The 27,990-nt window shown below is 41.6% G+C and overlaps 1 protein-coding gene across 7 annotated transcripts in view; it reads right to left on the minus strand.

The window, feature by feature from the left end:
- Positions 1-7,589: 7,589 nt before the first annotated feature.
- ADAM22 (ADAM metallopeptidase domain 22) overlaps positions 7,590-27,990 on the minus strand; it is a 231,285-nt gene continuing 210,884 nt past the window's right edge. Inside the window, exons 27-33 of one of the 7 annotated variants that reach the window (XM_037066114.1) lie at positions 24,522-24,716; positions 22,075-22,175; positions 21,679-21,745; positions 19,299-19,409; positions 16,991-17,077; positions 11,212-11,335; positions 7,590-7,736 (exon numbers count right to left, since the gene is read on the minus strand). In XM_037066114.1, the coding sequence (XP_036922009.1) occupies positions 7,716-7,736; positions 11,212-11,335; positions 16,991-17,077; positions 19,299-19,409; positions 21,679-21,745; positions 22,075-22,175; positions 24,522-24,716 (706 nt within the window). In that variant the 3' untranslated portion in view covers positions 7,590-7,715. The other 6 variants (XM_037066108.1, XM_037066112.1, XM_037066110.1 and 3 more) reach the window with 6 other exon arrangements.

The raw sequence follows: 27,990 nt of genomic DNA on the forward strand, positions 1-27,990 counted from the left end.
GTGCAACCTCCCCCACTCCTTGACACCCGTTTCTTGGTCTGTTTTTCTTAAAGCATGGTAAAGCTGTGACGTCAAGCCTCAGTACTTACATTATCCAGAGAATTAAGTTCTCAGATCACCCCAACTCGAGATTTAATTTGATTCTGCACGTGTGTGCTTTAGCCTTGTGCTTCAAGAGATGCACTGCCATAGGATGTGGCTACCGGGGGCCTGGCGCTCCCCCGGAACGACGGGCACAGCCCGCACACAGCAGGCACAGCTGTCTCTCCTGCTGAGCCACAGTGGCCTCGGGCTCCACCTCCGCATGACGTCCCCGGGGGGCCTTTGGCCCGGGAGGTGGCGTGTGAGCTGAAACTTCTGCTGTCTCTGAACGAGACTTGGCTTTCACTCAGCTGAGTGGGTTCATCTCAGTGTTCACCTCAGTGAGCTATTATATATGCCTATATTTTTAGTTCAAGAAAGGGAGCTCTATGTAATCACCAGAATTGTTTTACTCATAATAAATGTACAAGCCCTTACTCAGTGACTTCTGCTCTCACGTATCACTGCTTTTTTCTTCAGCAGACTAAGAGCTAAAGGCGAGGGGAGGAAGGGCAAGTGCCAGGGCAGAGACGGGTGGGCTGAATGGCCGCCTGGGAGACCGTGCGGCAGCCGGGTGGGACAGTTTTTAGTCCGTGAACACAGGAACACGAACTGAACCTTCCGAGGCCCATGGCGTTTGAGTCTAGCACAGGTGAGCTCATTAAGCACCACCGCCTGGGCTCTAGGTCCAGGTATGGGAAGCTGATCCTTGTTAGGGTCCGAGAAAGTGCAAGAAGAGGCAAAGCAGGTGGGTACGTGCAGGAGGCCCTGCCGGCCGCCCAGCTGAAGAAATTGTCCAATGAATGGAGCATTCAGCCTTTACCACAGGACCACTGTGTTTCTTACAGAGCTCGTGGTCCCTTCCGGACAGTGGAGCAGGAAAGAAAACCCCCAACGTCATTCCCACAAAGCTGTCAGGCAAGCAGTGGCTGAGAGAAAAACAGGATTAAAGGGAGTTATGCATCAAAATAACACTGATTTTGTATTGAAAGTCACTTTATTGATGTTACAATGAGAGTAACATAGAAAACCATGGTATCTTATTAGCTTCAGAAGTGAATACTAATAAAATTGTGCCAGAAATTTGAACCTCAAGTTACAGTAACCTTTAAAAACAGCAAGATTTTGATAACCTACAATATAAGAACAACTTGATAACTTGAACAGCCATAAAACAAATCACACTTGCTCGGAAAAGCAGTTGCCATACACATTTCAGTTGGTGTTTGCTAAAACCCAGTTATTTTTAAAATAAGAACCTGAACTGCGGAGAGGCAGAGAGAACAGAATGCACGAATGAAGCCAATCTAAGATACGCACACCGACGACCCGGTTTCCAAAAATGAGGCCGCGCTGCTATGGACACTTCTCCACAAAGTACTGTCACTGTGGATGGGAGGTCACCCCTCGAAGATGACACGTGGGAAGCACTGCCACAGACCTACACTGGCTGATGTATAAACTGCTATGTTTAGGGAGAAGGTCCCGTTTCTAAGCAAAGTTGTCTGTAGGGGGTGCTGCTGGGTAAGTCTCTCCTAGCAAGTTAGGGAAGGAGTGCATGCTTAGTTATCCTGAATAAACCTCTACCGTTAGCACTTTTGAAGTTAGTGTAAAAAATAAAAGTTTTCCATATAAAACAAAGGTCTTGGATCATTCTACTCACTAAAAAGACTGTGGAATCACAGTTTGATTTTTGTGCTGGATTAGAAAAGAAAAGTGGGATTTCTCATTAGGCAGTGATACATGTGTAATTTAGCAGAACTCTTGGATTGTTAATAAATTTATTCATATCAGCACTTTCTGCATTGTTACCTGGTATAACTTAGCACCTCTGTTTAAAGATTTGGGGGCTATTTTCATTATTTTAGAGCTTGACCATAAAAACACAAACCCACATTTGAAACTACAAATAGGCTAGGCCCTACAGTAAATGTAGATTAGTAGTAAGTGTGTGTATGTTTTTAACTTGAGAGGAAAATGTCTTTTTCATAAACTGAAAACTTTATTGATTTTTAAATGCATTATCTTCACAAGATTACTAATCACATTGTATGCCTTTTGTTAAAAAAGAAAAAGAAGAAACACATTTTCCCTGGTTTTGATTGCAAGCATTCCTACCAACATTACATGACAATGCCCTTGAGTAAAACCTTGCCAGCCTAGAAGCACCTCCTGGCACAATGCAGGCTCAGTGACCAACGCGACAGGCAGCAGTGACTGGCCCATGATGGACTGGACAGTGAAGTACTTTTAAGCCAACACTCAGTAAAACTGCAAAGCACGCAGGGCAGTTGCAGGCACTGCACACCTCTCTCCCTGTCTCACCCCAATGGCCATCCTGTGCCTGTCTGCACCGTTAGCTTCTGAGCTCTGTGTGTGGCTCTCCATTCTGCTCCTTTGCCAGGACTAAATGTCCCAGGCCCCCAAGGCTGGCTGCTTCTTATCTCCCCTCCACCTCGAAACAGTGCGATCTGTGCCCAGGTGCCTCTCCCCGCTATTCAGCACCCCGAAAAAGAAAAAAAGCCAGGGGCAGGGGGGACTTACCTCCATGACAGTGAAAGTTTGTAGTCAGGAGGAAAGGGCTGATAGTTGCTGAAGGGGGGGTGACTTAAGAAGTAGGAAGGGTCTGGAGAATCTCAAACCCCACAGCTTGGATGCGTAATGTTTGTCAGGTTCTGGATATAAGGGAGAAAAGGACTAAGCAGGTTTTTGTTTGCATTTGAATGTCGTTTTTCTACTTGGAAGCTGAACCAGAGGATGCTCCATTCTGGGGACTCTGACAAAGTGATAGATAAAATGTGACAACCAGAAATATCCCCTGATATCTAAAGTCTCGTTGAATCTTTGTTTGCTCTGCACCTGCAGGTGTGATGGAAAAGCTCCTCTTGCCATTAAAAGCACCTGACCACAGAGCATATGCTGTGAGCATGCGCCAACAGTTCCCAGCAGGTGTGGCTGTTCCACTCACCACCCACGCCCTGCACACACACACAGCAGGGTAGGCCGCTGCCTCTCAGCCCATTTTCACAAGAGCAAGCTGGCCACCTGTCAGTGCAATTAACGGGGAAGCTGTTTATCAAAGTCCTTAGCTCACCCCATGCCAGAGAAAAGTTGCATCCAAAATCAGAGTAGTCTTACCAATTCAGAAAATATTTCAGAGAAGAAAAATAAAAAATTTGAGCCTCGAGTAAAGCTCTATTCCATAGAAATATTTGCTGCTTATATATTTTAAGCTAGGAAATAATGAGAAATTCATCTTGACTCCATTTAAGAAAAAAAAAGCATGTGAGTGGCAGATTTAGAGGAAAACATACAAGTGAAAGGAGGAAGATCATTAGGAACATAAAAAGTAGACATTATGCCTCAAATGTCAGAGCGTTTGATGCAAAGTTCATGCCAACTTTCCAACCCGTAGGACGGCATGACTGTGTGCTGCCTGCCTGCGGGGCGTCCCCAGCGGCAGCAGCCCGCGGTGCAGTCCTCCCCAGGCCTGGCCACAGCTGTCTCATCGCCCTTCCCTCCTGCACCCCTTCTCTCAGTCCTGAGCCTTGTTCCCCCATACCCTCTGCACGCCTCTCGATCTCCTTCCAAAAACTTCCCTGTCCGTCAAGTAAGATGAAGTGAAATAAAACAGTCTTCTCTTTAGGTTAAGATGTATTATTATGTTGAATAACCCAAGAATATATTTAAAGCACTACATATATAAGTGAAAATAGAACTATATGGCAGCAAAAAATGAAGAATAGATGAAATAAATGAATAAACCTGATTTTTGAAACACTGAAAGAAGTGAATGGCAATGCCGTATTCCCTCTGGCCCATAGGAAACTATAGGTAACGCAAGTATAAAAAACAAAATCTACAAAGATAAGAAGTAGCCCCAAGAGACAGGACCATGGACAGGATTAAATTTTGCAAATCTGCAAGGGAATCAGTGAGAGAGAGGGAAGGACAGCGGGAGGGAAAGGTAACTTCTTTCTAGGGAAGTGCGCAAAATACCTAATTCTGTATTTTCAGCAACTTATTTTAGAAACCTTATCAATCTTACATTCAGAAATCTATGCTGGACTGACCTTATGTAGAAACCCAATTTTAAAAGCCTTTTTAAAGCAAGGGGGAAATGGGAGAGAAGCTTTTATCACTTAAGAAGCACCTATATCAAAATATGTTTGTCATTTTAACCTTACATTTACTGAGTCAACTTTCTTTTTAAAGAAATAGCTCCTTAAAAAAATAGAGCAACTACAGCAAACTGAAAGCCCTCATTAGGCTGCGCTATTTGAGTCTGCTCTGGTCCACAGGCTGCAGAACCTGAGGCTGGGGATCCCAGCGGAGCCAGGAGACGCCAGAGGAGGGCGCCACGTCCCGTCTAAAGGGTGAGTCGGGGGACACAGACCAGTCAGTCTGACAGCAGTTCCTGCACGGCTCCCTGTTCCCCCTCGCCTCCCCTGTTGCTGCTCTTAGTGGAGAGATGTAAATGTTTCTTTTGGTTTTCCTTATTGATTTTTACCTTCATTTAGGTTTTTTCCTTCATCTATTGATATCATCACGTGATTTTTTCCCCTTTAATCTGTTATGTGGTAAATTAAAATCTCTGTTTTCAGAGATTTTTGTCCTAGCAACTTTGTGTCCTTAGGATAAAACTCACTGGGTTATGCTCTATTTTTATTATTAAGTGTTTCTTTAAATTAACTTGTACTGCACTGTCATGACTATGGGTTGAATGGGACATCTCCGGGAGCAGGGCTGTCAATCAGAGTCTCACCCACACACAAAACTTCTCGGAAGGAGAGGAAAAAGGCATACAATGCGACAGGAAGGCCAGGTTGCCGCTCTTCTCTGTGCAGCACGGCAGTCCCTCTGGTGGACTGGGGGACATCAGTATTAGTGGCACGATACCGATGGCTATGTGGCCTCCAAGTCCCTCTCCAGAGTAGATATTCTGAAAAGTAACAGTGGTGTTGTGCTTGTGTTTGGTGTCACGGGCCCCTTCTCCCTGCCTCCGTGGTGAAAAGTCGTAAGTATTTACATCTAATACATCCGGAACACCAACACGTACTTCTTGAAATTATCCACTAAGATGACAACCTTGCCAATGAATTCTGCAAATGGCTGTAAGAATGTTTAAACATCCTTAGATACAGTAAATACTGACAGTACAACATTAAAGCTCCTACAAAATCATAATCTCTCTGCAAATAAAATAAAATACTTTCATTCAGTTCCACATGAAAGTGATTACCAAGGAAGATGACTCATCACCCAAAAGGTACATAATAATGATTTTCACTTTAAATAATAATTTTCACATAAAATAACTGAGAAGGTGAGGAAAGCAGGGGGAGTGAGATCTGTTGATTATGTAGCCATCCATTTGCGGGCGGATTCTTTCAAATCGGGGTTGGTGTAACTCTAGCTGGGGAGCATATATATACATCAGGTACCTTACATTCAAATCTATAAATTCTTTCATAGTCAAAATAAACCTTATAGCATTAGCATTTTATACACTCAACACCAGAAAACATTCAGTGCACATTACAGTGACCTTGGTCAAAGTCACTTTACCGGCTGTACCTTTAAACCCATCTGCCCTCCTGTCCTCGGCTTGCCCTAGGTGGCCATGTCACCAACACTCACCCAGACCTTAGTTTGATGGATCATTTGTTTTGTTTTGTTTTGTTTTTGTAGTCTCAACAGTTACATCTCTTCTTGTCATAAAAAATGCTATTTATACTTTAATAATAATAATGTGGATGATCACATTCACGTTCAAACGTCTTCGAAGAGAGATGCTCTGGGAGACGGAAACAGCGAGTCTGGCCGTCCCAGGAGACTCCATGTGGAAATGAAATGGACTTTGGCCTTGAATACTACCGGGAGGGAGTTCTGCAACCTCACCTACAGGTTCCATTCCTCTCAAGAAAAAGGAGAGGAAATGAAGAAACTCAGAAGTCCTCTTCACATCCAAGCGTCTGATTAATCCCGCCAATTTCTGAGCTCACCGAGGGAGTCTCCTTAGGAACGTTTTCTTTGAGAACCACGGAGCTGCACTGTGGTGGCCAGTACCCTCGGGTTTTAAAGAAGGCCCTTCACAGAGATTTCTCACTTTTCTGTGGATTAAAAACATTTGGAGTTCAAAACGTCTCTCCCGGCCAGCTGTTTAGGTAACTCCACAGTGCCTGCACACTCGTGGCTTTAGATTTCTTTTAACCCTCTATGGCCTGTTGAGGCTTCCCCACCCAGCTGGTGGGACCTTCCCTCGTCTCGCTTCCAAGTCAGTGCAGAATGACCACTTGGGACCCAAGCATCCATTAATGATAAATATCCTTGGTGAACAGTGGGAAAGTTGTTTCTGTTGAAGCAAGTCACTCATTTCACAGATAAAAGGGTGGTTCCTAGTTTTGTTAAAGAATAGAACGTTAGGCCACACAGGGTTATAGTATTGGCAAATTGGGAGCCATCAGTATATCCGCAGCCTGTGGTCTCATCTATTCTGGATGAACTCACTTAATCTCAGCGGGAGCTATGGCTGTGGGACTCACAGCCTCCAGAGTGAGACCAGCAGATGTGCTCTTGTGCTGAAAATAACAGCTGCAGAGGCGGCCACCGTGGCCCCGGAAGCCCAGTGGACAGGCTGGAGGACTTCCAGGAGCAGCCACGGGCGGTGGCGGGCCTGCAGGCGGACGTCAGCACCACTGGACTGCTGCCCCCTCAGGCTGCGGGGGCCACAAGTTTGCTGGGCATGTGATCTACTGGTCAATTAATTGCTCAATAAAACTGCCACCAGACTGTGCACGGTATAAAGGGATGTCACACGTTTTGGACGAATACCCGTCATGGAAACACATTTACTGCACTGACTACCATATTCACAACATCAGCTGCTCACACTTTTAAAGACCGTCTGATGGACAACAGTGACGTGACTATGACTGTGACTGATTGTTTTTAGGCATTTGGCAAAATACACTGTAAGTGACAGCTGCTTTTTTTTATTTTAAAAATGTTTACATATGTACAATTGTCCTTGTATGCCGATATAAATATGAAAAGTAAAAAAAAGCAGAAATAAAAAATACATGTTTAAATTTAGCATGTGGGATATTGGCCTCTCAAAGCTTTAAAGTCCTGCAGAAAAATGCTATATGCCTTAGCCCTGCATGCTAGCGTCTATCGCCGGATGTTGTCTCCGTAAATGGGGAAAACAATAAACAGAAGCTTCATGCACGGAGCATTACTGTCTACAACGAGGATGCGCTTCAGAATGTCAAGCTCTGAATCCACTATGGTCCCTTAGAAAACTTGCTACATTTGGGTCACGTGAGTTCAGTTTAGTGATATTTCTACATATATCTGCCATGCGAATTACCCATGAACATACCGGTACCTTTACTGTGCCATAGGATAGTGTAGCGGTTCAATAGCTATTTTCGAGGTTCAGTTCAATCTTAAGCCAATGACAGAAAGAAAATAGTATCCAGATGCGAGACTGGGCTTCTCCTCGCTTGTGGCATCTCAGAGGGTGTTCGTATCGTCTGAAGAGCAGATAGATTTGCAGTGACTCCATGAGGCTGGGTTTCTATAAAAGTTGAAGTAAACAGTTTCGATGTATCCCATGTAAACAGTTGGTCTTAAATGGATGTCTCCCATAGCTGTACAACAGAGAAGAGCAGATCGCACATTGTGAAAGCAGGAAGCAGTTGTATTAAGAGCTATGAAGGTGAAAAAGATTTGGTGATACATCCATCCTTATGTGACTGTGAAGGTGCGCTCTAATGGCTAATTTAAGAAGTCTACTAAATGGATAAAATAAAGATGGATTTTTAACTCTCTTACCTCTAAACCCATGTCTCAACCTTCTTAACAACTGTCATCTTTTAATACAAAAAAACTTCATATCCTCATTTAATGTAACTCAAAATGTTGAAAAAATTGAATGCTGTGTCTCAAATAAATAATTTAAAATACTATTTTTCTTTAAAAACTGCACCGTTCTTGACTGACTGGTGTGGCTCAGTGGCTTAGGCACTGTCCTGTGAAGCAAAAGCTTGCTGGTTCGATTCCCTGTCAGGGTGCACGCCTGGGTCTCCCGCCAGACCCTCGACTCGGGGCAGGAAGCAACTGATGGATGTTTCTCTTGCACATCAATGTTTCTCTCTCTCTCTCTTTCTCCCTCCCTTCCCCTTTCTTTAAAATAAAAAAATAAATAAATTCTTAAAATAAAATAAACTATACCCTTCTTTCCCCAGGAGTCTGATAGAGCTAGTTAGAGCCGTGGTTCTCCAGCCACCTGCCCATCTCAGTGACCAGGGGACACTCTAAAAACCCCACTGCCTAGGCAGTACCAACTCAAAGTCTCTCTGAGTGGGACTCAGGCATCAGCGTATTTTAAATGCCCTCCAAACAACCCGCTGTACAGCCAACACTGAGAAGGACTGACCTCCGGGAAGTATAATGCCATCAATACCACCACCACCCACTTATAAATCACTGCCCTGGGCCTATGACCGGGTTATACACCCTCCGGTTCCATTGCTACCTCCTAGAAAACTGTCCTCTCTTGGGAGCTGACATTTCGGGGTACAATCATGCATCCAGGGCAGGATGTCAATCCCTTAATTCCCTCCCCTCTTCCCTCTCCTCGCCTCTGCCACCTGTTCTTTACATTGGCCCTGGTTTACATCTAACTTCTGTGCTGTTCGGTAATGGCCTTAATGGGCTGGAAACAACTTTGGCGTGATTAAACATGAATGCAACTCAGTGAGCCAGAGAAGGAAGGCTGATTTTAAGAAATAGATCAAACTGGTCAAATGTTTCCAGACAATAGGATTTGGGTTTAATTATTATAAACATGAACAAAGTAAGACTAAGTGTGACTTAAGTTGCATCCAATTTCCATTTTTACTGGGAATCTGGCTGTGACATGTCCTTATGTAACTAATGAGTTTCTGGAGAAGAAAAAGGTAAAGGAGTAAGTGGATATTTCTACATCGGTTCCCTTAATATGTTCTTTTGTGTCTCCATGGAAATCTCAGTCTGATGCCCATGGGAGCTACCCCAGAGGATTGTGGTACACCCGCCCATGTTTTCCACCACAGGCCACTGAAAAGACACCCATCCCCTGCTTTCAAAACCAAGCCTCTCAGCTGTGAGGACGACTGTGTGGGGGTTAATACCTGTTGGCGGGGACAAGAGAAAAATGAATGACTCCCAGGGTGTCTGAGGCAAGGAAGTTCTAACTGACACTCAGACAATGGCATGGAGTAGTAAAGGGTGCAGACGTCCGTGAGCCCAGTTCCCTCACAAATGGTCATGGAGGTTAAAAAACAGACAACAGCTTGCAGAAAGAAGAGAGGCGACAAAGTAATGACGTTGGGGAAACCTGAAGGTCTCAATTATCCCTGCGAGGTAACAGAAGCTGAAAGCTGTCAACCTATCACCCTTAGAACAAGGCACAACCTTGGCCTTGGACAGCTGTACCGGAGGGGTGCTGATAGAAAGGCCCGCTGGCTCAATTCTCCACAACCCACACAGACAGCCCTGAGACAGGGGCTGCCTCCTCTGCAGGACGCTGCTACACGCACCTGGGGCCAGTCCACAGTGGACCCAACGAACCAGGCCTTCCGTACAACTGCCCCACCCCGCCCTGGGAAGGGACCCCAGTCAAGCATTTCTTCCAGGGATCTGTCATTTTCATTAATAACCTGTACCCTGGCATGGCAACAGCTGAGAGATTGGTGCCAAGTAGAAAGAGCAAAAGCAGCGATGTGGGGAATTTATTGGGGGAAAGAGTGGAGTGTTACACTTTGACAATTCCCTGGGGAGGGAAGGCGTGAGATCCCTGTGGACTTCATCACCAATAAGTACATCGAGAAAAACCGAATGCCTATTAACAAGTCTTTCTTTTAAGCCCTGAAAGCTGGATGCTGGGAATTGGAGTTACCTTCTTCCTTTCCATCTTTTACCATTTCCCAAATTAACGTATGAAGATAATTTTTGTACAATTAACAAAGCACCGCTGATTGTTTGTAAAGTCTTTTTTATAACAGTGACATAATCATCTTTTAAGGTGTTTTCTTACTGACTTCAAGTTGAGGGATTAACATTTGAATGATCCATGTTTACCTTGAACCCCATAATTTAAGTTCAGGATCAAAGCTGCCTTGAAATATCTTTCAAAACCAAAAGGCTTAGGAACCTAGGACCCACAAGCAGATAGAGCTGCCCAGGCTTCTAAAGACTTGTTTTATATTACTTTTTTTTTTACAAACATTATTTCTGAGAAGATCAACATTATCCTATAACTGATCATAACAGAGCCTGGACATCAATTACAGTAATTATTCTTCAATTACATTTTTCACGTAAGCCTCTGAGAGCGGGCCTGCCTCTCCAAACTCCACTGCATCTCACATTTCACATAATGGATCTGTGCTGAGAACCTGGGGCTGGTTAGAATCATGACTGAGATGTAAAAGAGGACTTAGTATTTAAATGAAATTTCTGGTGAATCATATTTTTGTAAAAATAATCAACTCAATGTATCGTGTTAAATCTGGCTTTTTTTTTTAAATATAAAAGGTTGTTAAATTTCACCATATCCTTTACCATACTCTAAATATTACAAATTTCGAAGCCTTCTTTCCTTATTGCCAAACTCTACCCCCACCTCCAAGACACTGATCTGCTTTTCTGTCCCGGGTTCCTACCTCTCAAATCCTACTGGTCATTACTAGCCAGTGAAAGGCCTGAGTAAACAAACAGGGCATCAAAAAGAGGCTAGTTTAACCCCTGGCACTTCCAGGGATACTGAAAACCTGATAAAGCAAAAGGCATTCTATTCCAGGTGGTAATACACTAGGCACATGGAATAATAAAAGCTATGAATATATGACAATAAATCATCAATATATACCAAATATTTCTAGAACTTATCAATGCAGTGATTAAACTCATTTGCAAATATAAATCTACCCCCAAAGCCCCAAGAATCCTGTATTTTTCAAACAGTTTTTTTTCTTCTGCTTATGAACAAAGAAGGAAAAAGAGCTCTTTTTTAAAAATATGAACTCGAAGAGAAATGATAACGACCGAGGACATTAGCCTAGGGAGGAAGTTCTCACATACCCTGGCACTCTGTCGGTTCACTTGCTTCTCCTCGTCGGGAAGTGGAGGCATTGGGTAGGGGTATTTTCTGCTGGAGGCAATAGACCCAGTTGACGAAGAAGGAGACTTGGCAGGAGATAAAGTCCTGAGACGTTGAGAACACATGGAATAAATATTATGTGATGGCATAATGTCTTTTGCAAATAACTGAAAAGTGGGTTCAGAACAAACCCTCTGATTTCTACTTTCATAGGCCACTACTGCCCAGGGTAAGTTACTGGGAGATAATCTGCCATTCACAACACTGGAATGCTGGAATTTTATCTTCCTAATTTCATGACTGCAATGGACGGTTTAAATGTTAGTACACAGAGTCATACTTTCAACTAGGAGGCCAAGAATGAAGTTTCCTATAGGATAGAAAGCTGAAGTGGAGAAGGGGTAATGTTATTCTAAGAGCTCATAATGGTACATTAAGTATACAACATCTCAATATTCTGCCTTATGTTTACCATTTACTGTTAAAACTACTTTTAGCACATGTATTCCAATTATTTTGTCAAGGTCCCAAAATACAATTGCTACAATTATTAGTTTGCTAAGTTCCACACCAGTTGACACAAAACTCATGCATTCAGAGGCCAGTGTTAGTTGTGAAAGAACAGAGGCAAGGACAGAGATTTTAATAATAAATTAGTAAACATGCAAGCAGTAAGGAGTGCAGAGAGTTCCAGCCAAACAGAGTCTGATGAGAACATACAGAAATGGCCTGATTAGTCCCTCCAGTCTGCATGTCTGCACAGAGGATTCTAGGCCCTAGACGTGGATCAGATAACTCATGTAGGGTACACTCAGTATGCTGAGAAGGGGGCTATACTTTGGAGTTTCACTAAAACTAAAACAAACACAATATGACAAGGCCCCTTCCTATTTGGATAACATGTTCTCTTCATCATGGAGTTATTCCATATGAAAGCTCTCTGTAAGCTCCTGGCCTATCATGCTATTGGTGTTTGATTCTGCATGGGTGGCGGTAATATTTGTGACTAAACTGAGCACACTGGAAAAGCCCATATTTGCCACCTTGTCTTTAAAGTTAAAGAAAAAATAAACAGCTGAGTGAAAAGTGTCAAGCCACCATCCAATGGAAAACAGATGCGATGACTCGGCATATCTGATCACAAATGCCACCACTTCACATCCGTGACTCCTCAGTTCCCGGTGCACGGGGGTAATGACCCACCCCACCGACCTGGCTACCCTGACCTGGCTACCCTGCCACGGTAGGGCAGAAGTACCTATCCCAGTGGAATGCGCCTCTTCCGCCTCCTGTGAGTGCCTGACTCGGCCGGGGAGAACTGGAGGGGGGCGGGGGAGTGACCCTGGGCAGGGGAAGATCTGCTGCCAACACTGCGTGCAACTGCGTGAAGGCGTCTTTTCCCCCCCTCATTTTACATCTTAGTCCCCATCCAGATATTATCCTTCGCTCTGGGTCTGAAAGAGTTTTCAACGGTTCTAGTTTATGGACACTGGATATAAGCTAATGTTTTAAAGTAACTTTTCCTACAAATCCTGGCATGGAAGTGAACATTCTCACTGGAGTGTAAGAATCATAAGTGATTCAGTCTACTTTTAATCCATAATTCCTAACGTTCCCTCTATTTTTGGAAAATGTCAGGACCACTGTTAAGTGTGAACCTGCTGGAATCTTCCGGGCAACTGACCTCTCTCGTGCTAAAGCTCTCACTGTGGAACAGGGTAGAACAAAGAATATGAGTACTTCAAATCCTCTAAGGCAATGGACTACAGCACATTTTTCTAACTCAGAAATCAATGATTTTCAAAGCATGACTATGATCTTTGGTAAACAAATTCAGCATGTATAGAATGAGGACAAACTTTTTTATTCAGATATTTAAGTACATCTTTCTAAAACAATGGACATGAACCTCGATTTGGGTTTTTCACCTCAGCACTATTGACAAGACATCCAAGTTCAAGAAAGCTAGTCAGGGACACCAACAAATAACTACCTCTCAGTGACATTAGGCCATCACTCGAGACAAGTCTGATTTGTTGCAGTATGTGTGTCTACAGCATGAGCCATTAGCTTAGCGCTTCAAAATCATGCCAGCCATCCGCTTGGCCATGGGTCACAGTGACCAGCTTTGTACACATACATGGCCATCCCAATGAGGACAGCTGAGACACCAGTCTTCCCCTCAGATCTGTCTTTCCATGGCCCAAGCCAGTGATGACTTAAAGCAAAAGAGGAGGTATTCTCCAGAACCCCAAAGAAATTGCATTTATACTACTTCTCACAAAGATGCACTAGTTAACCAACACTTGGACCCTGAAGGGAAGAGAGGCCAAGCAGGACAGTTTTAGCTGGGGGAGGGGCCTGGGGCCCTGGAGTCTGGGGGAGTGGTGCGGGGCCACAGCATAAAGGGGATTATCTTGGGGGGGGATGGAGAGCACCAGAGCAGGAATCAGAGTAAGAGCAGAGAAAAAGGCAAGGTCAATTGTGATTACTTTAGAGAAAACCAAAACAAACGTAATATTTCTCACAAATGTTCAAGATATTTCTTTGGAGGCACCTCTAGGCTGTGTTCTGACCCCGGCTATTTGCCTGGTGGTTCCAACTGCTTTCCCTGAAACCCGGGCACCAGCCAGCTCATTCACTGGGCAAATTCTAACCATATCATCCTGTGTTTTTGAAAGCCAAAATAACCATGGTGGGTGCCATTTAGAATCACATGGTGCAAGTATGTCTGTGTGCCGTGAAGTGCGGTGTGTCTACATCAGCCCTCCTAGCCTGCCTTTAGTACACAAGCCTGCCAGGCCAGTCCCAGTTCCCTTCTGCCTCCGGAGAACAGGCTAACACTAGGCCAATGAAACACAAGGAACGCAGGACCACCTCTTGACTGTGTTCCTATGCAAATTTTATAGTAGCCTAATCCTGAAGGGTTGATAAAATGTCCCAGGATAGAATGTAAATAGCCCCTGTCCACCCTGCTCTTTCAGGTCACTGCCGTGAAATGGAAAGGGGGAAGGCTTTGGAGGCATTTGGAGCCAGACTCATAGTGCTGGTCCTGACACTCACTAGCCGTGCCACCTTGAGCTACTTTGTGCCTCAGTTTCCTCCATCCACAGATGGAGTATGAGAATGCCTACCTCTCACGATGTTGTAAGAAATACAGATATGTCGTCTAACCTCAACATGTGACAGTTATTAACAGTTTCTTTTCACAGTTACAGCATGTTCCACAAAGTCATGGCAGTGGACTCAAAACCCACTGATAAAGTGAGTAACCAACTGGGTCATACCCCAGAGTAAGGATGCCTCCAGAACTTGGAAAGCACTGTCACCGAGGGAGCTATCGCTGGGATCCAGTTGTGGGGAGACAACTCTCTTGCCCTGACCTCACCTGCTCCGTCCTAACATCCTGCGTATGCACCCACAATTTAAGCAACGGCCGTCACGGGAGCCCTGGGGAAGGGAGCACAACGGAGGCGCTCTGGCCCCTCAGTCTTTTGGGGTTTACTTTTCTCTTTGTAGTGATGTGAATACTATACTTTAAAATGCTGGGCTATATTTTGGACCAGTCTCCTGCCTTCACAAAGTCCCCACAGAGTGATTAGTAAAGTGACCCTGGCCCTCGTGGGCAGTTCTGGCAGGAGAGGTAATCCCAAGTGACTTGGGGGCAGATGGAGCAGGTCCGAGCTTAAGCATGGGGTTGGCTAAGAGGATAGCCAGGCTGCGGACGCACTCAGGGCCTCCAAAGCGAGGCTTGGCTTGGGCGGAGAGCGGACGAAATTCTTCCTATGGCGTTAGAATCACCGTGTTTCAAGACCTGGGAGAGTTCAATTATTCACCACATCCACAGAAACTGTGTGTCGATTTTCAAGTCTGACCAGTGTAACCCTTAACAACCCCCAAAATGACAGATAACTTATAACCCTCCACTGAATTAGATCTGGCTTTTAAACACAAATATGGATCTTCGATAATTAACTCTTAATGCAACTATCCACCAAAGAATCCCACATCTCATATAGAGAGAGATCGAGGAGTCCTCTAAAACTGCCCTTGCAGCTCCGCACGTGCAACCGGGGGGCGCTAAAGCATCTCCCCATCCAAACTGCGCATAACGGTCATGTGGCTTCTGGGCAGACCTGGCGCTGGTTTGAAAAAATGTGAACTCTTTTCTGGGAGCCACACAAACCACTCAGATCACCCAGGGGAGGTGAATCAACTCTTCCAGGGTACCATCTCATTACTTGTTGCTACAAAATTGCCAAGTCCATTTAGGTATAAAAGCCTTGGTCCCTACGGGGCCAAAGTCCTTCTGTTTTAGTTCTGTGACGGCTCCAAATCACAATCTGCCCACAAGCCTGAGGAATACAGAAAGAAGAAAGGGGACTGCAGGTGAGCCAAGATTCCAAATAATGTTCAAAACCATCTTACCTGTGTTCCTGACGCTGGCCATCTTGGGAGCTACGGGTGAGGGTGGGATGTTTGAATGTGAGTGCACGTGTATGAGGCTCAGTGGAAAGTGGTATAAGCAGAGGGGCAGGGTGGGAGGCCAGGGCGGGGTACAGAAGCAGGATATATTTTTGTGAGCAGCGGGGGTTATGCTTTCCTGGGGGGCGTATGCAAATGGATGGGTCCGTTAAAATGCAGGTAAGTCTAATCATTTTCTCAAACTATACGTATCTAAACTAAATGGTACAAAGGAAGAGAAAGTCCACCGTATACGGGTGCTGAGAGTTAAATTCACACATATATTTTGATATCTGTTAAATGCTGACCCAAGTCATGGCAATAAATAATCTGAAAGCTTATTGTTATATTCAGGAGAGGAAGCAGTTCGGTCTATATTTCTTCTTCACATTAACCGTCACTCAGAAGTCAGGTATAAAGCGGACATTTACCTCTACGAAGTCACTCTGATAGTACAAAGAGTGAAAAAATGCCATTAAGCTCTCGGAAATTCTCTTTTTGACTTCTAATGTTACACAGAGCTACAGTGAATTGGGTAATACGCTACTTTCTTAATCGTACAGAGACTATTGGCTTGTTTGTGAATCAGGAACACGTTTTAGATCTGCTTGCTGTTCTGTCTGAAGTGTTAGACATGACATTTTCATCGGAATAAAAAGTTCCTTAGCTTTGCTGAGAAGCTGCAAAGCGACTGTCAGCGTGACCCCTCCCTGGGAGCAAACGGTCGCGCTGAGCAAATGAAGCCTACACTCAGTGCACACACTCTCCTGTGGCTGACATTCTCTCAGTAACGTTCAAGTTCCAGCACCTCACTGTTTTCACTCCAAGTAAAATTCCACTAATTGCATTTAGTTTCCAATTGTTTTTCCTCGAGTTTCCGTATGCACTATGCACTCTTAAGGGAGTAAGTAGGAAAGATGCACTATGGAATAACCAAATTCTAGAAAATAAATTGCTCAGGTTAATAGTGTTTCTTTATTAGTGGAGAGGATGTTTCATGCCCATTGAACACTACACAGCATAAAATGAAGAGAAAGCTACTAAAAAGCTCAAGATGGTGATAGGGACATGCACTAAATGGCAACCCTTTCAAATGGCTTCATTTGAAACATTCAGAAAAGAACTGGACTTGATCATGAAACCAAAAACAGAGATCAAAAGGCAGCAAAGAAACAAGGACCCTTTCCACCTCTGGGAACTTGTATTGGGAGATACAAGATAGAGAGCCAATCACACTACAGTATTTGTATGTGCTGGGAAAGTTTGAAAAGGATATAAAATTAATTTGTAAAATACCTAAAGTACGGTCCTTCAGTGTTTTTATTCACATCTTCTACCCACTTAGCTACATTATAGTCTCTTTTGAACCATGGGTTTAAATACCTGCAGAAAGCAATGGAAGGAACAAAGAAAGCAGAACAAGATAGAAAATCTGAAAATACACAGCACAAGCTTAGCAAGGATGTTCTTCACCCTCCAAATGCAAGTGACTATGGCAAATAAACCAGGATGGGCGTTGGGTGAGTATGAGGCAGTCTATACAATCACGTGAGGGTAAACGCAGCCACAACAAGGCTCAAGGCATTCTGGGACGTATTCCACATTTCAGGAAAGCCTCCCCAGTGGCTTCCCAAAGTGACACAGAGGCTCCCTTTCAATCATAGTTATGTCAGCAATCCCATTCACCCACCTCCAATGTGGCATTTTCCAGGCCACCTCTCGTTTGGCTCCTTGATTTTTGAACGATAGTGGTGCTTTCTGAGAACACTGAGCTGGCCACAATCCCAACCTGGTGTTTGGGTCTATGCCCCCAGGAACAATTAAAGGGAGCAAAGTTCTCCAAGTTCTCCTTCCAATATGAAAGGAAAGACTTTACATGGCCTTTGTCTTTCTCCTGATAGCAGATCCCAAGCTGAAATTAACAAGACAGGGGCTCCAAGTGGCTCTGTAAGGAGCAGAAAAGGTCCCACCTTTCTGATCCTGGAGCCCCAACACACATTAAGGGTGGTCCAGACAGGCCTCTGCGATCTCAAACCCAGGTTTAGTAACTGAGGTGCAGCCGCAGTGTTCCTGCCTTGTCTTTGCGCACTCCTGACTACAGGGCTCCTTGCGTCCATTACGAAGGGGTCCTCAGAAGTTGCCTTCTGAGTGTCTGAACACCAGATGCTCAATTGCCAGCCAATAATAACAACCTTAGTTAGCATTTCCCTGATGGATCTGGCCAAGTCTCCATCAGAACTACTGCACAAAGGAAAATCTTAAAGGTATTAAAATTTGGAGTGCAAGGTTTTTGTTTTTTTCAGAGTTTCCTTTTATTTTTACCCTGGGAGCCAAGCAAGAGTACATACCCTTAGAATTTGCTCTTTTAAAACAGATACAGAGTCAACAAATTCAGTCTTGGAAGAATTGGGTGGTTTTACTGAGTTTTCTCATTTAAAAAGTAACTTATATAGAAACACTATAGGCAATAAAGATCCAAGCTCTATAAAACGTTTCACGTTATTTAGAAATAAACCAGGGGAAATTATAAAATGCAGTATTTGTGATTAAAGTTTACTTCTTTCCTCCATATTTAGTTTTAGTTTGTAAGTACATTTAAATCAAGTCTATATTTCCACAGTTACATAAACAAATTAGATTATTTTTTTCCATAGTCCTTTTCCTCGTTTTGGGCTATAACACTGGTATGTCACAAAATGAATTCATGAAGTCCCCTCCCAAGGGAAGGGTGGGGTACTTTATATGCTTATAAGACCATTTCTGCTGAGATAGTGTCGCCTGACTCAGGAGCAACTCACAGTAGTTTTGCCTTTAGCCACAATCATTGCCAACTTGCGCTTTTCACAGAGATAGCCAATTAAAACTTGCATAAATATTTCCACTGAGACTCCAAACAAAAAGAAAAAGTCAAAAAGCAAGGGCAGCCACAGATGAAGACTAGTGAATGCTCTGGCCTGGGGAAAACCATAGAAAAAGCCCATGCAGCTGTTGTTATCGGTGAGACATAGCCACACAGCAAACTGAATCACCCACAGGCAGTTGGCCACATCCACGAGGAGACACGTGTTCCTTTCACTGACAATCTTAGCAGCTCAAAGGACTGGTACCATGGCTGTTCCATGAGACATACAGCCATACGGCTTGACTTGCACGTGATGGACCTCTTCCTCCATCTCATGGGGCATCTCTCAGAAGGCTGTGTTCACTTCACTAGAGGTCACTGAAGGGAACTCTCAATTGTTGTTCCTTCTGGGGATCTGCTATGAAAGTGTCTTAACAGTGGGCTTCCTAATACCCCCAGCAGTGGCGGCTGGGGTGATGGGATTTTATTGAACTGCTATAAACCTGCCTATGTGGTTTGACTTGGCTTATAGCGCAACATGCAAAAATAAAAAATAAAAAATGCATTCAACAGGATAGGAGAGTTCTTTGCGTTCTCCAGGATGGAAAGGCAGAGGAAGATCAGCTGGTGCTGGCTGGACCAGGACCCCTCGTGAGCAGACGTTGGGGGGTCAGAGACCAAATGACCCTGCTCTCAGCCAAGGCAGGGACTCGGAGGGAAATTAAGTGGCAGCCCAGAATGAAGGGGCAGGTGGAGACTGACCTGTGATCCAGACTCCCTGTCTGGGGGCTGTCAGAGCCCCCTGGGCTTATGCCTTGGGATGGGACTGTCTGGGCGAGGGAGTGCCCAGGCTCAGGTGCTTGGGGCTCCCTCCTGTAAAAACACAATATATAATACAGAGTCTAAGCCAAAAACTTTTTTTTTGACATCACGTACAACAAGTGAGGAAGATGCAAAAGCTTTCAGGGGAAAAACAATACATTAAACAAAGATATTTTATGTTGTCAGTTAGCAGAGTCTACGTTTGTTGTGCATGTTTTAATTCGTGTCCCAATGTCTCACCCTCCTTTGGGATCATGAGATGTTAAAAGGAATGTTGAAATAATAGACCTGATAATACTTCTTAGTCTAAAAACTGAAAAAAAAGACGTGCTTGTCCATGGTCATCCTGCTCCTCATACAGTTACACAATGATGTGGTTACATCAGAAGCAAATGGGGTTATTTAATAAATATAAAGAATATAAAAAAATACCTGTCAACATAATTCTTGATATGCTATGTATTAGTATTCCTTTTAAGGAAAAAAAAAAAACCACATAGCACCAGTACGATAAGGTATGTAGAAATTTGAGAAGAGTGGTCAGCTCCACAGACCTGGCTCCACTTAGGTAACACGAGAACTGTACCCCAAATCTGAAAGTTTGGGGGTAAAGTTTAGTCTGAAAGATCTGAGGGAGTCCTTAATGTCTCTTTTTCAAAAAGATAATTCCATTATTATATCTTATTAAATATCTTTACTAAATTATCTCACAGGCAAGATTTATCAAGGGCTATTTAGTAGCACAATATTTATCATATGATATAAATGGAAATTTTACAGAATTAAAAACAATAGTGATTAAAAAATACTGTTATGAATCTTGCTGAATACCAAGTACTCTTGGGGCCCTAAACTCATAGCTTTAATATAAACATTGGATTTTTTTCTTTATTTAGGAGTTTTTAAAGCTTCATCATAGGAAATGCTGTTAAGAATACTAAACACTAGGAAATGGACTTTCTAAAGAACAGTTTGCAGTTTTATCTGCACTCTTGTGAGCAACTGAGATAAGCTAAGGAGCTCTTACCAGGTGACCTCATGCAGAACAAATCAAACAACATTCCAAGAAGAGTTTATCCACAATGAGTCCTAAAGCATCCAAGCACTTTGGGAATGTATAAGATAAACTCTAACGGGTTAGTTATCTATGATGGAGTTCTATGATGCCATTCTGGACCATGCAATGGTTATCACTTGAACCTATCTATTGTTTCTGTGCTAAAATGTCTTCTAATAAACTTTTACAAGCCACTATAAGAAAATACCATCAGCAGAAAGGTCCTAATTTCTGGGCAATGCTCTTGTCCTGGAATTGCTCTTGTCTTCAAAAAGGCAGGATATATGATGGGAAAGCCAATGTAAGTTTCTGACAAGCAGTTAACAAATACCTGCTATTGACATTTTTAAAAAGTATTTAGGCATAAAGAAGCAATAGCAATCCTGGGAATAGTAACTAGGACTGCAGTCAGATTTCAGCAAAAAAAGTTTAGATGGGTCCAAAAGGTTTAGTTCATTAAAACCTGGTGGCAGGGTCCAGAAGGACGGCAGGGATGTGCTTTATTACGCGAGATAAGGGTTTGAGGAAGGTGGGTTTTGCTCGTACTTATATTAGGTGGAGAAAACCAAAAAATGTGCATGGCGTTTACCTCATTATAAATGACTTAAGTGTAACTTCAGACCCAATCCCCAGTTTTTTTTTTTAAAAAAGTGGCTATCAGCCCAAATGAATAATGTTGCATTTAGTGACAATGATTCCGTTAAAGAGCAAGTTTAGGTAAATGGCCTTTTAAATGTCCTCAGAAGGAAAATTTAAAAGGGAAACGAATTCCATGAGTCTGAGAGAATGCTTAGATAGCAGCCAGGAGGCCTCAGGGCAGTGGTTTCATTCACACCGTGAGCAGTGTTATGTTCTGGACGGTGGGGATTGCCCCCTGATGCTTCCAGGCTGTGTGAGTACTGGGGAGAGGAAGGGTGAGCCCTCTGCAATGGCTGGCCCCCAGGTGATGAGAAGAAAGGAATGTTATCAAAATTCCCTTCCAACGGAACCAAGACACCACAATGGCAGGTTACTGGAGGAAAAGCCTGCAAAGGGCGAGACCCCGGGCTATCAGTGAGTATTGGTTTGGGCACAGTTGCGGAGATGCCTATGTAAAAGAGAAAAGCCATGGTTAATTTTAAAATAGCAAAAAAAAGAATCGAAAGACAAAACTAAGACCAGAGGCATGGTTTACAGTTCTTTGACGGTCTGGTTAATTAACTCTTCATGCTCTAACTGCACAGGACCCTGGGATACCTTTTCCCATTAGAGGTTCAGACTTACTCAGTTGAATTAGACCGAGGTCTAAATCTTTTGCCTCTGATTTTCTTTCTGTTGCCTCCCAGGTTACCTGAAAAAAAAGATGGTTTATAGCTAGATTTGCACGTAAGTTAAAAATTGCCATATGTTTAATTACATGATATTTCCAGTGGGTATGATTCACATCGAGCAGCATCACCCAGAGGGCAGCCTTCTCCACGTGTCTGGGTGTCCTGGTGCTGTCAAATCCCATCATTTCCCATCCAAGAAAAAAATAACTGAACTCATAATAAATGCCCTCCTGTCTACTGGGAGGAGAGCTAAAGAGTTGACAGGAAAGAACATGTCTTTACAACCAGGGACCACAGAACACAGAGCTTGAGTTAGGAGGATGGACGGATTCAGAAGGCCACCTTATACCTTGCCAAGAGTTACTTCGAGGTCGCCCATTTTCACAGATGTCTGAAATATGCTTTGTGTCTGGAATCCTTTCACTCCAGGAATGAGAGAGCCCATTTGACCTGAAATTGAAAATGTGTATATATTGTTCAAAAACATAATCTAATGAACATTTAGAAATCAGTAAGCAAAATTTCTAAGCATCGCTGTGCATTAAATAAAATAAATCAAGAAAGAAAAATCTGAAATGAAAGAATGAACAGAACATGAAAGTCTTCATGAAGAAGGCAGAATTACACAACATTCAATTTAAGAAAAGTCAAATACAATGGAACCCCATTATTATAGCTTATACATGAAAAGTATCAGGATACAATGCAAGCCAGTTACACTCCCCAGAACAGAACTACATGTAGCAAATTCACTACATGTTTCAGTTATATAACCCAAACAGCAGCATTATAATGGGGCCCCACCATAGATGTTTCTTAATTGTAAAGCAATGGTTTCCATTCAAATATTATGACAACATGGACTTGTAAGAGATTTCATTAAGATTTGCTCTATTTAACCTGACTAACCTTTATCAAAGTAATACATTCTTTTTCTTAAACAATAAAATTTTCTGAGCATTGGCATTTTCTCCACATACATGGCTCCCCAGGATGTAGCACTGTTAGTTAACTGTCCAATGACCGAACCGAATCGGATGTTGCCAGGGAAGTAACTCTCACAAAGCCCATGAACCACTAGTCCTTCTGCTGTTTGTGTCCTGCGCCTTTAAATAAACTGTCTCCAAGAAGCTAACTTCCACACCTGCCTTTCGCCACATAAGAAAAGTATTTTAACAAATTACATATACTTAAGAGAAGTCACATAATTTGATACAATTTTAACTGCTTAAAAGTCATAATCCATTATTGAGATTTTGCTAAAATCTGGAAATTATTCAAATCAATATTTTAAACTTTTCTTGGGAAACCTTAGAAAATAGCCCTGTACTTGAAATCTTTTCCATATATCATTCCAGTTAATGTTAATATTGTCTATTTTAAAAAAACCTTCTACTAATGAGTGAAAATAAATGGAACTCAGAACAATTATTATATATTAATTCCCTGGATTAGGACTTTTTCAACATTATTTGCTAATTAGGAATGATGCCTATTTTCTACAGAAGGACAACAGAAATTCTGATGGAATCCATTGATTTCTCCACTTATTTACCATATTATTTACTTTAGAATTAAGTATGTGGCCAAGAAAAAATTTATATGCTGAGAGAATTTAAGTAAATCTTATTCTGTTAGCCAAAAGACCTCTAATGAATTTTAAAACATAACTTTTCGAACATCCTTCCACAGAACTGTACTCCTCATGCAAAAACTAGTGTTTTTACTTTTGCTTTAAGCTATGTTAACTAAGTAAAAACACCTTTTCATGCATAAGACAGTTCCACATGGAGTTCCCAGATCTCTGTATGGAACTAATTTCTTCTATTCTCTTTCCTGATTGTTTATAAAGAGTGAAACTCAGAGCAGAATTTTTACAGATGATTCACTCTATTTAGAACTCCAGAAGAGATGATCTTTCTTTTCAGTAAACTAGCAATTTCCCTTTCTTTAACCTACAAAGTAACTCCTATACCCAAAGTAATGCAAGGAGCTACGGATCTTTTCTCCTACACACTCCACCCCTACCAACAATTCTAAAGAAACTCTCCACAGGAATATTTTGGTGTCCTTCCATGAATGTCTCATTTTCTTTAGGAATGTTTCATTTCCTAAAACATTCCAACTACTTATTTCTTCTATCGGCTTATTTTATGAAGCAATTATAAAGCGTACAAAATTTTAAGTGGTATTATATACCTTAAAATCCTGGAGCAATAGAGCATCAAAGTTTAAGACATATCAATAATATCTTAACCCCACCCACAATATTCTAAGATTCGCAAACATTAAATGCTTAAATGAATTTGGCCACCAAGCTCTAAGTCATAAAGTCAAAACATAATCATTCCAGGCATAAAAGGCAAAATCATAATATTCAAATACATGATTCACAGAGAAGCAATCTTTTGTTCACAGCAAGCTTAGCTTTCCATATATTTAAACTATTAAAAATATTCAACACAGCATTCATGTTACCGATTTACTTTAACAACTACTTATACGGAAGCATGGCAGTAACCTTTTTCTTTGACTACCAAACATGACATAAAGCTCACCATTTAAAAATATTGTGAAATACCACATACAGTTTCGGAAGCCAGGTAAGAGCAAGACTGAAAAACCCCAGGGTTTCCATACAGACGTAATGTTACTGGTTTGGTTCGGTTCGGTTCGGATTTCCGGTCTGATTCGTCAGACAGTGGTTCTGAGCATATGGCATTTGGAATCAGAGTAATCAAAGAACAAAGGATACTATTTTTCAACATTCAAGAAAGAAGGAAGAAGTAATCAAACCTGCTGCAAAATAATGAAATGTTCTGACTAATGGAATAATGTGTGATGGAACAGGTAGAAATCTGAAAATGCGACAGAAAAGCAGACCTCTTCTTAGAACTAGATGCTGAGTTTGTGCTGACTCCGGGAGGGATGTCGCTATAAAAAGAGTCGCCATCTCCAGGCTTTTTTACATAATCTCCCTGGGGCAACTGTCTAAGGCATAATAAACATTTCAGAGTCAGAAAACAAGACACACACATGAACACAGACATATACAAATATTCTTTTAGGAAAAAAGAGGTAGGGATAATGATCTACATGAATCAAATCTATAACAACACATAAGATTATTAATAAGTGTGACAAGTTAAAGTCATTCTAGAGATCAGAAACGCAATTGCTGTGGTCTCTCTCTGCAGTCTGATGAATAAAGCTTTGCATCCAAAGGAAATATGAAGAGATGAAGTTTTTCACTGTAACTGCATTACATTTAGGGATGTTAACTGCAGCTTTGTCTCAAAAAAAAAAAAAAAGAAGAAGAAGAAGAAGAAAAGAAAAAAATGGTGCTGAGGGAGCCGTGTTGGGACAGACAGTCCTTGCCCAGATAAGACATCGTTTTTTTCACCGTGGTGAATAAATTATTCATGATTCTAAATATTATATAATGTAAGTTTGCCTGGTCTTTTAAAAAACTGATGATTTCTAAGCTGTGTTGTATAATTCAATGCAAATAAATTCTTATTAGAATTCTCTGTTCGATTTGGAACTTCACTGTTTACTTAACAGAAATATGAATACATTGAAAAAGATTCAAAGGTGAGTCAAAAATATAATTCTAAAACTGCATAGTAGAATACATAAAGGAAGATAAGTTAGCGAGAGGAATGGTGGAAAAAAGAACTGAATCACTTGATGAGACTGTAGAAGGACATTCATAGGTAACGTTGGTGGGTGACCACGGTTCTCTATCTCCACTGCAGGGGCTCAACACAGGAAAATCGCCATTGCTACTGACTCTCCTGCTCTGGTACTGACTGAACTAAGACTGGAACAGATCCTTGGTACTTCCTTCTCAAGGAATAGGGTGGATTCAGCCCTCCCTCCTCAGTCACTAATTGATCATTTGCCAATGCATGGTCCCCAAGCAGCCAACTGAATCAAAAACTTGACTCAGTTCCATTCTGTGCTATTGTTGGAGGCATCACGAAGCAGTGTTGGATGGAGAATGTTAAACAGAGTTGCACTGAAATAGGTCTCCAACAATGGCACACATTTGCTAATTCCTTCTCTCACCCGGTTTTTCTTTTAGTTCCTATGCTAGTCACAGTTACTTGCTGATGCTAAATTCTTGTCTAAAACATGTAACATTCAGATGTTTTAAGTGTTTAAAATACTTGCTCATTCACTCTTCTGAATTATTGGATATCCTACCATATTATTTCAATCCTATATATGTATTCACACATCTTTACAAATCTAAAGATTTTTCAACTTATAGAAAGCATATAATCATTTGTGTAATTAAACCTACTCCTCCCCTTTAAAGAATTTCTCATTGAATTTGTAAGACTAATTTTACCTATAATTCTTTGGTGAATTATTTACCTATAATACATAATCCTAAAAATATTTTTAACCCTGTAAGTGACTTCAACTCATAATTGTAATCTTTCATTTTCCTGGTATATTGGGAAACATTAATTTTATAAAAAATAATATATCTCCCCCACATTTATAGTGTTAATAATATAGGACACATATATCTTCTCTTGCAAGAGATATTTAATTTCTGCAATTTCATTTTCTTTCTTACCTCCTATCAGTAAAATAGTCTATCAATGCTCAGAAAAACGCTCTCACTAAAATCAAAGTCCTCCACCCTGCCTCATGAAGGAAACTTTGCTTTTGCATCATATTCAACATCCCCATCAATATCACATTCCCAATAATAATTTGTATCGTTAACAACTCGTTTTTGTCACTATTACCTTTAATAATAATCTTTCTAAGCTGATGAGATATGCTTTGTTAAATTGAAATTAAATCAATTTCCAACTACACGTGACCTTTCCCAATAATTAATTCCCTGAATGACATGGTTCTGTCATTTAGGCATTTACCCAGGCCCCACAGTCTCAAATGGACTGCTCCTCACAATGGAGGGGGCCCCCACTGTGTTTGTACTTTAACTGAGCATGTTTTACCACTCCCTCAATGTTATTTTTCGGCAGTTGTACATAATCACCTTTTAAACATCTTAAATGCTAAACACAGCATAAACTGTGGACTTTGGCCAGAGGGTTGGAAGGGAGTTTAAGTTCAATGAATTTCTGGTCACACCCTTGATTTTATCATCCCAGGCGGATAAGATTCTTACCTGTCTCTACTGCTAAGTCTCTAAAATACATAAACTACTTTGCGTTCTTAAAATTCTGTTAGTGATACAGGTAACTTTCTTCACATAGCAAATGCACAAAAATGTTAGTGATTATTAATTTTGTTAAAGATCTGAAGAATAATTTTTAATGTCTCCCAATGTTCTAGAAATTTACCCTTCTCAATATTCATTATAGAACAAATCTACTCCTTGTTTAACTTTCAGTGAAGATAGAAAATATCGGGTCCCCGTGATAAAGAAAATAACATTTCATCATTTTTATACAAGATTGTACATGGCCAGCTACATGAGCTTTTAAAATTTTTTTAGATTGAATTTATTTTTCTGTCTTTGTGGCTTCCTTCCTAAATTTCACTGGTTTCACAGAATTTTGGAATCTAAACCACATTAACTGGCCTGACCAGTGTTAAGTTTTATGATGGGAAATTTATGTCACATTTCCCATATTACATTTAAGTATCTTAGACATATGCATGAACTTTTGAAACAATAGCCAAAAAGAAAATAAAAGCTTATTTAATTATTTTTACTCAAAAAAAATTATCCCTTATGAGGGCAGTTTGATCTTTCCTAAAAGGGTCCATTGAACCATACTATTTAACTGAATAATTCTTACATACATCCAAAGTGAACATAATGAAAAAAACTGAATTAAGTCTAACCTTCAATCTGAAGGAGCATTTCTCCAGTGCTTTGTCAGTGTCTGGGCTGTCTGTGATTGAAATTAGCACTTTACTGTTTTCAGAAATATTGTGCAATGTGTACTGAGTCACACTGACAGATGCATGACTATCACTGAAATAATAATATAACAACAAACTAAGATAGGTTTCAAAAAAAAAGGAAGGAGGTTTAAAAGCAGAAAAGAAAGTGGCTAAAACAGGTGAGAGAGAAAAGAAAAGGGAAAGAGGATTTCTGCTTAAGGTATAGATCAGTAGGATATGATCTATTTTATTTCACCTTAATCATAATGATGTGTGTTCGTCTCAGCCAAAGAAAGAGAACATTTAAGCTAAATATAGTTGTCCTGTAAATCCAAGTTCAATGACTGTTTTCTTATTCTACAGCTATTGCAAATCTGCTTGAAAA

This window comes from Sturnira hondurensis, unplaced genomic scaffold (assembly GCF_014824575.4).
Source record: "Sturnira hondurensis isolate 20B ecotype Veracruz unplaced genomic scaffold, ASM1482457v3 Scaffold0016462, whole genome shotgun sequence".
In the NCBI taxonomy this organism is placed as follows: Eukaryota; Metazoa; Chordata; class Mammalia; order Chiroptera; family Phyllostomidae; genus Sturnira; species Sturnira hondurensis.